We start from the raw sequence: 17,015 nt of genomic DNA on the forward strand, positions 1-17,015 counted from the left end.
CGCGGCCAGTGACTAAGCAACGTGGGGAGAGGTGTCGTCATTGACGTTGGTCCTTCCGAAGCATCACCACAACTGGAACGGGATTCTGTCTGGATCTCGAACGAACTTTTTGGAGTGACACCCTCGGGTGGTATCTACCCTAGTCAACCCGATTAAGCTTCACCCAGAGCCAACCGTAACGTCTCCTTCAGTCCTTCCTCTAAGAATAATCCACTCCCAGTCCAACTAAAATACTTTGACTAGGGCAGGCAGACAAGGCTCCACCTCAGCGGTGTAACTCCTTCTGGTCAACGATGCCTATTGCTTCAGCTACACACCTTCGCAGCTGGAGCCCAACAGACTACTGTGGGATCTAATGCACCTCCTGGCGCTGGCCCTCCTCCTCCCCCCCTTGTGCATTGGATTCCTCTCGACTCAGTCCATCGACGATCGGGGACTCTCCTGAATGGGTAAGACTAGATGTGCTCGGGAATCCTGTGAAAGAATGGGGGGAGGGAGGGAACGAGGACCATTGGATGAGTCTTCCTGTAGGATGGAGGAGTAGGTTGTCAGTTACTAGTCAATTAGTTTTCTCTGTAGGAGCCGTAGTTAGTAGTTTACTACTACTACTACTACTACCTACCTACCTACCTACTATATAAGTCGAGTCCTGTATCGTCCGGAATTCTTTCCCCCTCTCCCTTCCCTCTTCCCCCCAAAATTGGAGACATTTTCCTGCATGTATCCTGCAAAGTACTAGTTAGGGACTTAGTATCTATTTTTCTGTGTCTTTCTTTCTTTCTTTTTTCTTTTATTTTTTCTTGACTCGAAAGATAGTATTTAGTGTACCAACAGTGATGGGTCCCAAAGTTTATGCGGTGTTTGACGTGGTTGTGACCTGAGCTGGTGGTGCCTTGGGTGCATTTCTCCTCTCTTCCTCTATTCTTCCCCCCGATAGCCTGGGCCCGGTGGAGCTGAGCTTGTGCTGGTTCCTTTTCCCCTCTTGCTGGCTTGCTTGCTTGTTCTTCCCGCCAGTGTCTGTCTGTCTGTCTGTCTCTCACTTTCTTGCCGTCTTTCTCTGTCCTCTTCCATCTTGTTCTTTGGCTTCCCCTCCAACTAACGGGACAAAGTACGAAGTGCCAAGTAGCGCCAATTACCATAGAACGTCTTCATCTTTCCCACCCCCAACAAAACCCATCTACTGCTGGTATGAAACACCCCACTTTCAAATTGTTTTCCTTTCCGTTTATTTTCTGTTTTGATGGTCACTATTTGTCACGGTTGTCAACCCTAGATCTTTTCGCGAGCTGAACGGTGTTGATTGAATGTGTTGTGTTGGGGAAGGATCCTTTGACTTATCAATCCCGAGGGAATGAATGTCTGGACCGTTCGCCATCCTCCCGTCACCACCACCTTAGCCTTTTTTCTTCTCCTCTCCTTTTTCGTCTCGCTTTCTTCTTTCCCTCTTGAAATCCCTCACGCTACTCTCTCTACTCCACTGGCTATTCTTCTTCCTCTTGCTTTCTTCTCATCTGACACTGTGATTCTCCTTCCCCTTCCTGACCAGCCTATGTCTACCTTTTCGTTTGTGAGCTTTGCGCCATCGCGATTTGCGCACGTTCGAGTCTGACGTCATTGAAGGTGTGGCAGCAGCAAACTTCCACGGCGCGCAATGCTTCGATCTCGTGTCGCCTGATTGTCCACTATCTGTCGCCTATTCATCGACTTAGCCATGAAGGAGTCGCTTTATGATCGCATTTGGCGCCGGGAATTGGGGGAGGACTCCCGGTTCGCGAGCATTCATGGCCTTTATGGTTCCAAGGATTGGGTGGAAAACCTGGATATTGTGAACGAACTGGGTGGGCATTCGGGCTGTGTGAATGCCTTGAGGTATGATATTATTGCGCTACGTTTTTGAAGTGTCTTTTGGAGGAATCGTTTTGTAGTGGGGGACCCTGTCTGGCGAAATGCATCGCTTCTGACGCTGCGTAGTTGGTCGCGGTCAGGCCAGCTTCTAGCTTCGGGCTCGGACGACCAGCACCTGAACATCTATTCCTATCAACCCGATTCTTCCACCGCACCATTTTCCTTAAATACCACCGTCGCGACGGGCCACAGCGCGAACATCTTCTCGGTCAAATTTATGCCACACTCCAACGATCGAACTTTGGTGACTTGCGCCGGTGATTCCCAGGTTCGTATCTTTGACATCGAATATTCCAGCAATAGCAGCAACAGCGTCGACGCCACGTCTGCCTTTTCTGCATCTGCACGGAGCCGAAGGTTTAACAACTTTTTCAACAATGCGCGCTACTTGAATGCGGGGAATACCAACGTCAGAGTTTATCGCAGTCATGCCGATCGCGTCAAGCGGATCGTTACCGAATCGTCGCCCTACCTCTTTCTGACGTGCTCGGAAGATGGCGAGGTTCGTCAATGGGACTTGCGTCAACCATCGTCCGCCTACCCAAAGCCACGAGGCGGCCAAGGATACATGGCTTTTCGACCAGGACAGGAACATGACGACTCCAATGTACCACCTCCGCTGATTTCTTACAAGAAGCACCGACTCGACCTCAACACCATCTCGTGCTCTCCGAGCCAACCCCATTACATCGCGCTAGGCGGGGCCCATCTTCACTGCTTCCTGCATGACAGGCGCATGCTAGGTCGCGACTTGATGACGGAGAGGGGTGATCCGGGTGCCTCGCCTGGCAGTAGTAGTCACGGTGAGCAGCTGATGGATCAGGCGACGCGGTGTGTGCGGAGGTTCGCCCCTAACGGCCAGCAACGAATGAAAACGCGCGATGACGGACATATCACGGCCTGTAAGATTAGCGACGCCAACCCAAATGAGATGGTTGTCAGCTGGTCCGGCGATCACATATATAGTTTCGATTTGATTCGGAGCCCGGATGCAAGGGAAGATGCGTCCAAGCGCCAATCCTCCGCCCGGACGACACCGGTCCCGCGTCGGCGCCGAGGCTCTAAGACTAGGAAGCGTAAGCGACAGAATGGGACTTCGATGTCCTCGCAGTCCAGCGGAAATCAAACCCGACCTCGTCGTCGACCCAGAGAGCGTCCCGATGAAGGCGAGCTGGCCTTCCGAGTCCGCTATGGCAATGGCGAGTCAGAGGACATTCCCCTCCCGTCTCTCACGGAACACCATGCTGAGGTCCCCCAAAGACTGCTGGAGCAGTCACGATTGTCTGTGCTTAATGAAGCGCAGAAGCTCAGCATGCGCATCGCCAAAGACATGGTCAAGCTCCGTAAGGCAATGTTTTCACTGGAGACGTCCTTACGCGAAGAATATGAAACCTCCAATCAAGCTGACCTGACACCGTTCACCGAGTCCTTTTCGACTGTACTAACCCTTGCTTCCATCTGTCTCCCGCAGATGGATGAGATTATGCGTACCTGGCGATACCCTGTCAACCCTACTCCCGATATTGTGCGCTTCCAGCAAACCTTACGTCGAAACCGACAGACCTCCTGGCGGTTCATTCAAGCTGCAGGCACAGTCGCACGAGTTCTCGGGGGTGAAGTCCAATACACCCCCGGAGATGTAGATCGTGACATGGAACCTTTTCAACAGATACACTCGCCCTCGCTCGAACGCACGGTCGATCATAAGGAGCAGTTCGGTTACGATTTCATCAAGGCTATACTTCTCTTTGTAGAAGGTGGTCGGCAGGCTCTTCTGGCAGGGTTCAAGAAAGATGCAGCGTCCCGAGGGAACCTGTCCAGGTTTCCGATAGCCGAGAATGCGGATGAAGATGCGATTGAGTCCGTCTTGATTCCCTACCTGCAGAGGCTGGCGGGGGATGTGCCTGTTGTGAACGTGGACGCCTCGCGGTTTGAACATGATGACGCTCGTATCCTCTTTCCTACTCAGCGCCACGCCGTGGCCGCCTTTGCAAATGTTGTCAAATATCCAGTTGAAACCCTCGTAGATACGGACCCCACCATGCGCAATGGGGCATCAGCTGAACCCTCTAGCCGTACTCACGACTTGTTTTTGTTAACTCATTACTGGGTCTTCAAGGTGGCCCGTGGTGTCCTTCTGGAGACCGGAACCGGGGTAGATTATGCCTTTTTAAACCGGGCTTTTGGAGGCTTTCGGACGAGGGTGGAAAGTGACTCCGAATCCGAAGTGGAGCCCGAGAGATCCCAAAATGATCTTGAAGCTAACGTGGAGGAAGAGCCCATCCGCGATGTCAACCTGAAGATACTGCGGAGGTCGCATCTTGCTATTCGAGAGAGCTCGGAGGTAGAGACAGGCGATTCATCGGGGATCCAGACCCCGTTGTCCGATGATGACGGCGAAGAAGACGCTTTGGCATTGCCAGATATCGATGATGACAGTGAGAATGAGGTCGGCTTCCCCGTTGCAGAGGAGGACGAAGATGAAGACGAGGAAGATGACGATGAAGATGATGAAGAAGAGCTCGACCTAGACCTGAGCAGTTCTGCCGATGACAGTGACGACTCCGAGGCTGCCGATCATATATTCAGGGAGTATGGCCTTCAGCCCCGAGAAAGGGAGTACGTGGACGTTGATGTTCCCTGTTCCTCGCACACCCGAGTCTACATGGGCCACTGCAACATCAAGACCGTCAAGGACGTCAATTACTTTGGACTGGACGACGAGTACGTAGTGAGCGGCAGCGACTCTGGCCACATTTTCATTTGGGACCGGAAAACCTGCAAGCTAGTCAACATCCTCGAGGGTGATAGTGAAGTAGTCAATGTTGTGCAAGGTAAGAATTTCCCCAACCATGGGTATATCAGTTGCTCTTTTGAGGGTATTCAAGCCAACGGTGCTTTTGCAGGTCACCCGTATGAACCTACCATTGCAGCCTCTGGAATCGACAACACCATTAAGGTCTTCTCGTCCGACCGACGTGCTCAGGAAGATGCTCGGCGTGGTATCAACATCTTGGATCCTGACAACCCGGCCAACACGCTTGGATTTGGACCGAATGTCAGCACTATCGGTGGTCTGGGGAGTCGCAAGCGCTTGCATGATAGTTATCGGATCATGAGCCAGAACGATGTAGACCGACAAGGCGGAATGAGCGAAGCATACATTACTGTAGGTCTACCTGATTCGGTATTTCAGCTACGACAGAGCATTGGGCTAATGTTAACGAACAAAACAGAGGCACATGCTGGCCCGCCTGGCGGCAACCTTGCGAGACCAACGGCACGGTGTAACGGTGGGCGAAGGAGGCGAACATGCTACGCTTGTTTTGGATGATAACAGCTGCAATGTATGTGCAATATGGATCCAACCATCTCTAACAGCTCCCCTCTCGGCTAACTAATTGGAATCCAGGTGATGTGATCTGATCTGACCTCTTTGACTGGACTTATGGGAGGGTGTCTCGGGCTGCCTACTACCCGAGCTGCACCCGTTGACAGGATTCGTATTTTTTTCTCTTCCTCTAACCTCCAGGTTTACCTTCGTCGTTGTTATTAATAATAGATTCTAGCCCCCGCGTTATCATCTTGTGTTTGTTTCGCGGTCGCTTTCCAGCAGTTCTGGTCACAGCCCGTGCATCTCGGTTTTGGAGCAATGAGCCGGCGTTTTCTGAGGGCAAAAGCAAAGCAATTGAATGAAACTATCGGATACTCTTACCAAATGTATAGCAGCAGAGCAGCGTAGCAGGTCATCTTAGTCCAAATCATCTTCCTGACTAGGGCTTCAAATCTATATTTCATAGTTTATCACCACGTGACCCTTATCGATTCCCCCGCATTTGTCCCTCCAATTTTTGGCTTTTTTTCACTTTGCCTTCCATCTTCCCATCTTGCGTCTTAATTCTCAACTTCCAACTCGACTGCTACTCGCAATTGAATATGCAGGCCCTACAGGATCGAGCGGACATTACCGCTCGTCTCTTCGCTGACCCTCACAACCCACATCTGTACTACAAACGAGGCCTTGTCCACCAAACCCTGGGCTTTCCCGATCTCGCATCCGCCGACGCATACCGCGCCCTCTCCCTACTTGACTCAGTCGTCGATCCCGATGGCTGCGAGTTTCACGCCACACGGCGCATTCAAGACGCACCAGATGCTCCTGCGGCGACTGAGGAGGACGACGATGATGAGGAAGACAATTTCACTCCCATCACACAAGACGAGTACGACTCCATAATCGGGGACGTCTACGCCCTCCTCGTGCGCAGCCTGGTCGACTGTGGCTGTTTCCGCGACGCCTTCGAATTCTGCGTGCGTGGACAGGGTCTCCTAGAGGACATGCCACAGAACGAGCGCAACGCCTCCGCCCAAGCCGTGCTCAAGGACCAGCTGGCCATCATCCGCAAGAACTACGAAGCCCGTCAAGGAACCACCACCGGAGACACCAACATCAACCCCAGCGCTCTGAACGCGCAAGGCTTCGCCCGCCGAGTTCTCTACCCCTGGAACGAGCACGAACCGGACCGCAAGTCCCCCGAGACTCTGCAGCTCCTGAACGAGCGCCTCAAGACCGTTGCGCCCAAATGCGAAGTCCGCGCTGTCGCCTTGCCCGCTTTACACGGCACCACCACCACCACCACCGAAGACGAAGTCTCCGTCCAACTCGGCCTCTTCGCCAAAGAAGACATCGCCCCCAATGAAATCATCCTCCGCGAATCCTCCCTCCTCACCGCCACCAACCGCCTGCACGACGACCTCTGCGACGCCTGCAACGCCCCGCTCCCCGATCTCTCCTCCCCCAATCCCCCCGTCGCGTGCGACGGCTGCGCAGACACCATCTTCTGCTCGCAGGCCTGCCACGACGACGCGCAGCGCATCTACCACGGCGCCGTCTGCGGCCTGATGGAGAACCTCGAATCCATCGGCAAAGACATCCCCGACCCCAAGGACAAGGCCGATTACCTCTACCTCCTCCTTCTAGGCCGCACGCTCGCCATGGCCGCTACCCAGGAACTGCACCCACTCGATCTCCCCGAAGTGAAATACATCTGGGGCGATTTCCATGACCTCGACCTCAACGACACCAATACCACTAGTGAAGACCCAACAGCAACCCTCCCCTTCTCCTTCCAGCTCAACATCCTCCAACCGATGCGTCTCCTCGAAGAAATGGAAATAGACCCCTACGCTGCCCTCCCCCGCTTCGACACCTGGGTCTTGAATACCCTTTACGCTAAGTTCCGGGGCACTGCGTCGGGCCGGCTCTCGACGTGGGACGGTGGTCCGGAGCTTTGTGCTGTGCATCCGCTTTGGTGTCTGGCGAATCATTCTTGTGATCCGAATGTGAGGTGGGAGTGGGGTGGGGAGATTACGTTCCGGGCTAGGGAGGAGAGTGAACGGGCGGTTTGGAAGAGGGGTGAGGGTGAGAGTGTGCCTGGGGGAAGAAGGAGACAGGAGGCGGGGATTAAGAAGGATGAGGAGATTCTTAATCATTATTGTGATATTGGGTTGGATGTTAAGGAAAGGAGGGAGTGGGCTAGGGGCGCGTTGGGCGGTTGGTGTTTGTGTGAGAGGTGTGTTTGGGAGGCTGGGGAGAAGTAATTTTCCTTTTGGTTTGCATTTAGTAGAGGGAGGTTCAATGGGTTAGTAGTTTGGTAGAGGAGTTGGGGATTGGGGTTGGATGAAATTAGAGGTTCATATAGTGGTAGTGAAAGATGGTTGGATACACATAGATAGAGATACCCAGGTTGATAGAAGATGAAAAAGAATGGAAGTGGATATCATCAATATGTCTGTCTTAACTGAACGGATCAACCCATATGTGATTTCAATCTTTAAGAGAATCTGAAAGCAACGCCAAACCTACAACTTGATAAATACCGAGTAACAGCCTGTATGTATACCAACCAGCAATCCGTTCACTACTTACTAACAATTCATATTATAATAGTTGAAATCCAACTCTCTGACTTTTACATTGTATGATACACTATGTGTCTGTTTACAATGCATCAATGCAATAAGTACTTATTTATCAATACATCCATAATGTAATATAAGATAAAGAAACCCTTCCTTGAATTTCAAATCTTGATTTCAACCCGGTATAGAACAAACTAATGCCAAGCCCTAAACATATACCCTGCAAATAAAGTCCATCTAATTCCACCCTTCTCGCTTCCTATCACCCATTACATACAACTTTTTCCCACCCTAATCGCGCACCCGACGGGGAGGCGTCCTAGACGGAGACCTACGCCGTCTGGGCGGCGGAGACCTCGACGGGGACAACGAGTCAGAGTATCTCCGACGACGAGGAGCAGCATCGCCACGAGCACCAGCACCACCACCGCGCGGCGGGGTAGGAGAGCGAGAGCGAGAGCGTGAACGCGAGACAGAAGCGTCACGGGGAGCACGACGACTAGGCGGGGCACGACGTTCAGGAGCACGAGAACGGGATCGAGACCCGGAGACACTCCTTTCGACCCGCCGGCGGGGAGGAGGAGACCGAGACTCTGAGTACCGAGCGGCTCCTCCGGCCGCGCGACGTGGAGGAGGCGAGACAGATCGAGAGACGGATCTGGAGTAGCTTCTGTCTCGGCGAGCGTGGGTGTCTCGCTTGCTGCGAGGGGGAGGGGTGACGGACCGGGAGAGCGAGCGTCTGGGAGAGCGGGAATCGTAGGAGCGATCGCGTGTCCGACGAGGGGGTGTGGGGGACCGACTGTATGAGACGGAGCGTCGGCGGGATTTGGGCGCCGGGGATCGGGATCTGGAGCGCGAAGGAGTGTAGCTGTAGCTGCGGCGAGAGGATCCGGAGACGGACCGGCTGTAGGATCGGCCGCGGCTGACGGAGCGTCTGCGGCCACGGCCGGGGGAGGGAGAGCGAGAGTAGGAGTAGGAGCGGGAGCGGGAGCGAGAGCGAGGAGTACAGGTTGAGCAGCTGGTTGGGTGGGATACCACGGACTCGGAGTCGGAGTCGGCACCGGCATCGCGTTGGGGCAATGCGGGCATGGTGGGCTTGGGGAGGTTCTTCAGATGCTCGCGCATGTCCTCGGTCAGCATACCCATGCCGATGCTGGTGAAGTAATTGATCGAGAAGCGGGTGTTGCGGGGGTTGTCCAGTGGGAAGAGGCCCTCGAAGCTGGGGCGCAGGATCTCGTCCCGCATGCGTTCCTGCAGCTTCGGCAGGCCCATGTGCTCTCCGAGGTCTTGGAAGAGGATCTTGATGAAGATACGGCTACTGGATGTCGTCTCCTCCTCATTCATGTGGATGATCGACATGACATGCCAGCCAATCGCGTCGGTGCTGATCATGTGGCCGAAGAAGCGAGCAATGTTGCGGAGTCGGTTTGTCTCGTAGCGGTGGATTGTGTCGTAGTACTTGGCGAATGCAGCTTCGAAGAGGTCAGACCAGAGGCGATTGATCTTAGCAAATCGTTCACCGATCAAGCCGTAGAACTTCGAATACGTGCGCTCCTGGGAGCAACATTCGATGATCATCGATGGGAGCTCGGGCTCGAGGCCAGCGGGCAACGAGATCTTCATCAATTTGTGACAGCATTCTTCGAAGTCGATACTCGACATGATTGTCAGGTATATCGTCCTCCGCAGGTTCACAAGGTCTGTGTTGGTCTGATCCTTGATATCCATCTTCCGCTCTTCCTCCGACTCTTCATCGGAGCTCTCGTCTGACTCGTCTTCATCGTCCTCCTCGTCATCACTGCCTTCACCCAGAATCTCTGCCTTCAGCTTTTTGTAGGCCTCCTCGTGCTCCTCCCATTCAGCATCGTACTTGAAGATATTGAGGGAGTCTTGCGTCTCAATCTCATCATCGAGTCCGATCTGGTGTGTGATTTGGTCTTCCTCCTCGATCAGGTCCAACTCTTCCTTAATCGCCGGGTTGTCCTTGTACCTATCCTTCCGGACCTGGAACAACACCTCGATCATATATTGTACTCGCTTATCGATGTCGGCTTCGTGAAGGATATTCCGGAATTGGTCAAACACCGCCAGGGCAATAGGACCGCTCATCTCCTCCAGATGCTGACCCACCTCTCGAGTCAGGCCGACGGCGATTTCAACACTGTCGTCTGTGGGCTTGTGAAGCAGCAACAGAAGGATCTGCGCGGCCAGCATCTCGTGCGCGACCTGCTGGTTGCACAGATGGGCAATGAACGTCGTGGAAGATATGCAGACTGCCTTGTCGTTTCTCTTGAATGCCTTTCGTAACTGGACAATGAGACGGTTGAGCAGCAGCTCGCCGACTTGGGGCAATTTTGTGTTGACAATAGCCGCCATCGCAGCGTAGATAGGTGTGAAGGGCAAACTGGCCGCCTGGGCTTTCATGATACTTCTGCAAAACAGACCGCGACCGCGCACCAAGTTCTCGCCAAAGAGCTCCGGGACGATGAACTTGATGTTGGAAACGTTGACCTTGTTGATGAGACCGTTGATCGACTTCTTGAGCGCCTCCCACGCCATCCGCTGGTACTCCTTGCTGGTCTTGTCCGTGATCTGTGCCTGCAGCGCCCGTAGTCGCGCGGGAGGAATATAGGTACCACCCGATCGCATGTTTAAAAGCTTCTCATATTCTGCTTTGGCCGCAGCTTGCTTTTCCTCCTCCGTCATCGGCTTTCGAGCAGCCTCCTGCTTCTCATGTTGGCGGAGGCGCTCCGCGAGCTGTCGCTCTCTTTCAATCGCGCGTTCGGGATCGATGCGCGGCGCATCCGCACCGTCTTTAAGTGAATCACCCGGGGGCGAGCGACGACGATTCGGCGAAGGAGACCGAGAGGGAGGTGAGCGTTTGCGGGAACCCGAGGCCTGAGGAGAGTAGGAAGTGCCTGGGGGCGGAGTAGGCACTCGCACCGCCGACTGCAAGACAACAGGGTCCGTCATATTCCTTTGCAGTCCACCGGAAAGAAATGGCTGTCAGTCGTGACGTCCGCAAAGAACACGACGTTGAACTGAAGCTCCATCGGGATGAGGCGTGAGGCGGCGAAGAAAGGTCTTAGCGCGTCCTCGGTCACGTGAGAGCTTAGTCGCCAGGCTGGCGCCGGCCGCTCTCTACTATCGCCATGGGATGAGGAAGTGCTAAACAGACCAGCCGCCATCATCGCAGCAATTGTCACGCAAAACTCTCCTGGTAGCGCATCATCATTATGGTATACTTTTCGCATCCTGCCCTACAGCATCTGGAAATGTTTGAAACGCTGACTTGAATTGCGCCGTAGCTGGGCTCTATCGTCGGATCCGCCATGCTCCTGGTCGCTACTGCGATCTTTCTCTACTACACCACCTGGACTCTGTTGATGGTACGTCTTCGCGCTTGGGTATAATTGCTTTTCTACAACACCTGCTAATATTCGTTTTCGCTAGCCCTTCGTCGACCCGGGTCACCCTCTCCACGATCTCTTCCCTCCCCGTGTCTGGGCCATCCGTATCCCTGTTTTCCTTACTCTGCTCGGTTCCGCCGTGGTTGGCACGTTCATAGGAATTGTGATGATCAACAGCAACAAGAAGAAGGCAGCTAAGGCTAAGGCCGCGGCCAAGAAGAAGACCTAAGCTCCCAAACAAAAAGAAAACCGACGTGGCGTTTGGAGGATGAGTTGGGTGGTAAACATGGCGACTCGAAACAGGTGGCATCATCTTATTCTGCATGTAACATTACTTTTGTCTGTCTTTGTTCTTTTCAAGCTTTCCCCTTGATTGGGTTGTTCTGTCATCACAGCGTTCAATTACACCATCCGCATTCCTCGCATTCTGCAAGCGTGCCGCGTGGTGAGGTAGGAAGGGGGAGGCGACGGCAAATGACGAGTGTAGGCCCAGATGCTGCCCGGTCACTGGGTGAAACGTTCCTGGTTCTCTTGTGCCTTACCCAGGGCAACAAGATACATGCTTAGCCGAGTCTATGCGTTACCCCTTCCAAATGGGGGCCATGGCCACTATGTAATCTTTCAGTCACGGGCCAGGTCTTAACCGATGACGATTGAGGGGGGACCTTAAAAGACGATGGCAGTGCTCTTTCGCCATGCAGCCCCGTGACTCACTTTCCGGCGACCAGCCACATCTGGCATCGGTTCTACCGCATTCCGGGCTTGAAACTATGTGATTGGTCTGAGACTATTGGCGGCTAGACCGTTGGGGAGAGACCCATCCAGGGAAACGGCCAGCCATGAATAGAAGGTCCGGCCCAACTAACTTGCACCAGTTTCAGTTCCAGCTGGCCCTGGGACACACATGTTTTGTTAGTTCCGGTGGTGGTGGCTGTCTGGCTGCCGTGCCCCAGGGCCCTCACGTGATGGGAGTGAGCCGTGTTTTGGACATCGATAGTTTGCAGTGTTTGTTGAAAGGATACCCCTCATGCGGGCAGTTCAGCACCAATGGGGAAAGGCGCCCATGGCGTGTGTTAGAATTGTAGGTTCTCCGCCTTACGGGGTAATAGCCAATACGGTACGGTAAGTGCAGATCATCGGATGCCTCCTAATTCCAGGTCCCAACCCACCTGCCTGGATGGGCGGACGTGGGTGTCGGAAGTGGAAGAAGAGACACTGCAAAAGAGGGGGAAAAGGATCCATCCCATCTGCAATCTAGTTACTAGAGACCATGTATCATGTAGGAACCTTACCCGACTGCGTCATGTTATGACGGTCACGCCTGGCCGCATCCCCCACTAGTAGCCAATGATCACTGGAGCCCCGTCATGTGGTGGCCCTGGAACCTTATGGGAAGGAACGACGGGGGGGTGGGAAACTACTAGGGGAAACTACCATGGACATTTGGGGGGAGAAGTGACTGATAGGAGATAAGTCCGGCGTCGTAGTCAGCCTACCCATGGAGATGTCATCCATGCTCCTGACCTGATCCGGTTCCCCTCCCCCTCCCTCTTTCTTCTTCTCTCTTCTTCCCTTTGCTTGTTCTGTCGCCATAACAACTTCTACTTCACTTCAACCACTTTCCGGTTGCCTGTTACCTCAAATCTAGACGCGTCTATTGATCCGTCACTGTATCTATCTGTCCCGACTACTATAAGTGGTCTACAACCCAGACAGGCGGTATAAGCAGTGCTTCCGACCTGTCGTGTTTACACTCCTCCGGCGTGTCCACGGATCTCCGCTCCAGATACGCTGTTCTCTCCGTTCATCCGGCACGGCCGTTGTATCTAAACTTCTTGCTACACCTGTTCCTCGGCATCTGTAGCACTGGAACCTACTGTAACTCCCCCTCTTGGAGCATCAGTTACCCGCTATTCTATGACTCCTACTGATAAAGCCCTTACTCGACGATAGACCATAACTCCACGGGATTCCTCCGGCAGTGAATCCATACTACCCTTGCGAGTGTCGTTGCCGGTCGACCACACCGTCAGAACCTCCGTTCTCAGCCCGCACCAAGGGTTCTGAGAGCGGCTGTCCCATCTGAGCTCATATTGCCTCTGAGAGGCAATCCCTTTGAATGCCACCGGCAGCTTCGGACGATTTGTTTCGCCAGCAGAGCCGGTCCTTAGGTGACACCAGCCCCTTTCCTGAAGATCCCAGCCGAGCCACCTTGGAGCATGATCTCGGTGGAAAGACCAAGAAAAAGGGGAAAACCGGAACCAAGGGGAAGAATAAAGCAGCCAAAGCAGTTCCGAAGTCTACACCTGACGACCTGTAAGTCTGAATCCCTTCCACGTGTCTAGAAGTATCTTGGCTCTATGTGGACAGTTGGCTGACTTGGCTTGACGCGTCGTATGCAGTCTAGAAGTAGAAGCACCGTCACCGTCACCGCCTCTGCAGGCTGAACCATCGTCCTGCCCCAATCCAACATTGGAGCCGCCACCTAGCAGCAATATCGTGTCACCGGTGCTTGATGCCCTTGGCACTCTGGGGGATTCGCCGGAGAATGACATTGCTTACCGCACCGGTACATGGGCCAAGTCCATCCCGTATGGCAAAAGTCCCCCGAATGATACCGTTGATGGCGAGTTCAACAGCGGATCTCCTTTCGGTTTCCTCACTAGTCAAGACAAAGGCGGATTTAGCCACCCCTCTTCGACGTCTCCCCCTCCGGGAGCGAGGCCCTTGAGTTATGGGCGGGGTTACGCTACCAGCAGTGTGTCTAGACAGCACTCAGTGGACCGACAAAAGAGCAACTCCGTCAGTAGTCCATTCAATAACCAGGTACCTCTGCCGCATCTGCCGCAGGCCCATTTCTATGGAGCGCCGGATATCGATTTGCCTCTGTTCTCTGGCCAGAACAGGGCCGCAACGGACGGCAGTTATTCATTCTGTGCGTTCGATACGATCATCAGCCCTTCATCCAAAGCCTCCAGAATGGGGAGTAGCGTTCTCCTGGTCGGCACGGATGGCGGCTTGGATGTTCTTGCCATTGAAGATAGAAAAACACGTCCTATAGGGAAGTTGGCAGGTCTCAATGGCCGCGTAATCGAAGCAAAGTTGCTGAGCAACACTTCAATTAATGACCAACCTCATGTCGCTGTCATCATTCACGGCCCCACTGCTCAACCAGATGATGAGGGTCATGCATCTTCAAATAGCTCGGAAGCAAACGACATTCCCACTGGGAGACAGTCGGCCGCCGGAGGGCGTCCGAAAGAAGAGACCAGATACTATCAGACACGCGTCGAGGTGTATTCTTTGAGGACGGGAGAACACATCACCACGCTTCTGTCCACGCCGCCCACTCCATGCTTTGGCAATATACCTGGTCTTCCTGCCTTGGCTCCTTCACCGGCCGGGAATCTGAAGCTCTTGGTGAGCGGAAGCTACGTTGTCGTAGCGTCAGGTTCCAGTGGGGAAGTCTACATGTACAGCATGAGCAAATATCAGTTCTTAGGAAAAGCATGGACCAGTATCAAGTCGAAAGAATCTCGGCGATACTCCACGTCTTCTAGCTCCACCGACCCAGATGGATCTCAGTCTGATTCTCCTCATGGATCCCTCAACTCTGACAGCCCTATTGTGGCATTGAAGGGGAGGTGGCTAGCTATTGTCCCACCATCCGCAACCTACAGGGCTACTCTCCGTGCGGTCGTGCCGACGTCCTTATTGCAAGGAAAGGCCTTCGGGCTTGAGACTCGAAGTCCTCCGTCGCGTCCAGCTATAACCTGCGCTACTGATGTCGGAGAAGGCGAAAGCTTTTTCGGCAAAGTAGCCCGGGGTGTTACGCAGGAGCTCATGCGAGGTGCACGCTGGATGGGTGATCAGGGACTACAAGCATGGAATAATTACTGGAATAAGGAGCAGGCTCAAAGCATGCCAGCCCGCCGGTCTCCTAATTTGACAGAGTTCTCACCTCAGGGGTACAACCTCTTTCCTCCCACTCATGCCCAGGACACCCAGTCTGTGTCCACTACCGAACCTGATTTGGTATCAATCTTCGATCTGCGAAAGCTAGATGAGGGCGAAGCCAAGAGCTCTTTGTTCAATCCAGTGGCCACTTTTCAAGTACCGAATGGCTGCAGCTTCCTTTCATTTTCGCCCAACGGCCTCATGCTATTTACTGCGAGTAAGAAGGGAGACGTCCAGTATGTTTGGGATGTTATGCAGGCCAAATACTGTCGAGCCGGGGCTTTCCTCTCAGACGACCCAGCATCTGTGCAGCCGAGCGTGCGGCAGGTTGCCCGGTACCCGCGATTGACCACATCCCATATAGTTGACGTGGTTTGGTGTCCGCCTTCTGGAGACAAGCTCGCAGTGATTACGGGTAAACCGACGGTGCATGTCTTTGATCTGCCTCGGAGCGCCTTCCAATGGCCTCCATTTCGACGGTCGCTACCAAAGCCTGCGAAACCGCCTACTGCTGATGCTCCGGCAGAAGAGCTTCCCGACCGGGGGCCGGCTGCAAATCCATTGTCGGCGGCCTTCAAGATGGTCGGCGGTAAGACACAGCCCATTCTTGCTGCAGTCAGGGGGCGTACTCCATCCACCGGAGCTGCTTTTCCCTCCGTGGGTGGTTTTGCGATGCCTTCTGCAGCTGGTGTGAGAGGTGGCAAGGCGGTTGCTGCTGGCCTTAGTAAATCAATGGGGGCCGCCGCCACCGGCACTGTCAAAACGGTCAACACCATCCGACATGGTGGTGAACACCGCCTGCACCTTTCCAATCTGTCTCGGGACCCCGTTGCGGCTCGTGTGACGTGGATCATCCATAAAGGAATGCCATTCTTGGGCCTGATAGATGGGGGTTACTTCCGTCTGTACAGAATTAAGCGCTCCACCTCGCCCAGTAAGAGCAGGCAGGTGCAGTCAGTGATCGGAAACAAAGAACTTGAGTTCCGCTTGCCTCCCCATATGCAGACACCTTGCGGTCCCATGACCGTGGGTCCCGCCGCTACCACAGAAACAACGGTCTCTGCAACGTTGGCTCTGCCATCCGCAGCTCTACGACCGCCGCCAGCATCGAAGCTCAAATGCCAGCCTCTTTCGCAGGCGGAGATCGAGACAAACACACCATATCAACCCTTCCACACTGACCAGAGGGTAAACCTCTTTGTATACAGTGAAGCAGACGACTCCGTGGGTTCAGTCCCGACGGGTCAATGGACCTTCGGCGGCTCTCTAGCCACAACGAAGCTTCATGTACGACCATTCAGCGCCTCCAGTGAAGAAGACGATGATATGGTACATGAACAACACCATGGTTTTGGAGCTGAAATGGAGAATCTAATCAGCCTGGGAAATAGTACGGGCAATGTGGAAGAAGTGGTCATTACCACACGCAGAAAGAAGAAGCAGGCTTCAGCCATGGCCCTCGGTGGCGGGGTCGATGACGGTTTCTTTGAAGATGACTGCGAGGTCTTGGACTTCGCTCGGGACCGAGTCTAATTGCGATAACCACAGTTACCATGCCGCTGGCGGGGCTCTATAAGATTTAAACTAATATGTCACATTCTAGACTTACATTGGTATGGCGTTGGTGTGATTGGGATTTAGGCTCGCTCATTTCCGCTCTTGCTTTGGTTGTGACTCCATACGAACCTCTTTCTGGCATGCATTACTGCTTCGCACGATTTATGGCTTGACGCAATATGTCCGAGTGTCTCATGCCAAAGGATTTTCAACATGCATCAAGACGCCTCCTAGTCAAAGCAGAGACAGAGGCGAAGATATCGT

The 17,015-nt window shown here is 53.7% G+C and overlaps 5 protein-coding genes across 5 annotated transcripts; 4 read left to right on the forward strand and 1 right to left on the reverse strand.

Annotated features, from left to right (window-relative positions):
* Positions 1 to 1,711: 1,711 nt before the first annotated feature.
* On the forward strand, positions 1,712 to 5,326 carry AtWU_05393 (WD repeat-containing protein; the record flags this gene model as incomplete). The annotated part of the gene is made up of 5 exons (XM_035500503.1): positions 1,712 to 1,869; positions 1,972 to 4,739; positions 4,812 to 5,074; positions 5,142 to 5,252; positions 5,318 to 5,326. The coding sequence occupies 5 exons, from the start codon at positions 1,712 to 1,714 to the stop codon at positions 5,324 to 5,326; spliced, it is 3,309 nt and encodes a 1,102-aa protein (XP_035356396.1).
* A 515-nt stretch (positions 5,327 to 5,841) lies between these two features.
* Positions 5,842 to 7,506, forward strand: AtWU_05394 (putative MYND domain protein; the record flags this gene model as incomplete). Its single annotated transcript, XM_035500504.1, has 1 exon — positions 5,842 to 7,506. One exon carries the CDS (start codon positions 5,842 to 5,844, stop codon positions 7,504 to 7,506), a length of 1,665 nt encoding a protein of 554 aa, XP_035356397.1.
* Positions 7,507 to 8,118: 612 nt separating this feature from the next.
* AtWU_05395 (MIF4G-domain-containing protein) lies at positions 8,119 to 10,800 on the reverse strand (the record flags this gene model as incomplete). The annotated part of the gene is made up of 1 exon (XM_035500505.1): positions 8,119 to 10,800. One exon carries the CDS (start codon positions 10,798 to 10,800, stop codon positions 8,119 to 8,121), a length of 2,682 nt encoding a protein of 893 aa, XP_035356398.1.
* A 263-nt stretch (positions 10,801 to 11,063) lies between these two features.
* Positions 11,064 to 11,466, forward strand: AtWU_05396 (dolichol phosphate-mannose biosynthesis regulatory protein; the record flags this gene model as incomplete). The annotated part of the gene is made up of 3 exons (XM_035500506.1): positions 11,064 to 11,066; positions 11,136 to 11,216; positions 11,281 to 11,466. 3 exons carry the CDS (start codon positions 11,064 to 11,066, stop codon positions 11,464 to 11,466), a joined length of 270 nt encoding a protein of 89 aa, XP_035356399.1.
* Positions 11,467 to 13,356: 1,890 nt separating this feature from the next.
* AtWU_05397 (uncharacterized protein) lies at positions 13,357 to 16,727 on the forward strand (the record flags this gene model as incomplete). Its single annotated transcript, XM_035500507.1, has 2 exons — positions 13,357 to 13,553; positions 13,640 to 16,727. 2 exons carry the CDS (start codon positions 13,357 to 13,359, stop codon positions 16,725 to 16,727), a joined length of 3,285 nt encoding a protein of 1,094 aa, XP_035356400.1.
* Between the last annotated feature and the right edge of the window lie 288 nt (positions 16,728 to 17,015).

The sequence above is a fragment of the Aspergillus tubingensis genome (genome assembly GCF_013340325.1).
Source record: "Aspergillus tubingensis WU-2223L DNA, scaffold_7, whole genome shotgun sequence".
Classification (NCBI taxonomy): domain Eukaryota; kingdom Fungi; phylum Ascomycota; class Eurotiomycetes; order Eurotiales; family Aspergillaceae; genus Aspergillus; species Aspergillus tubingensis.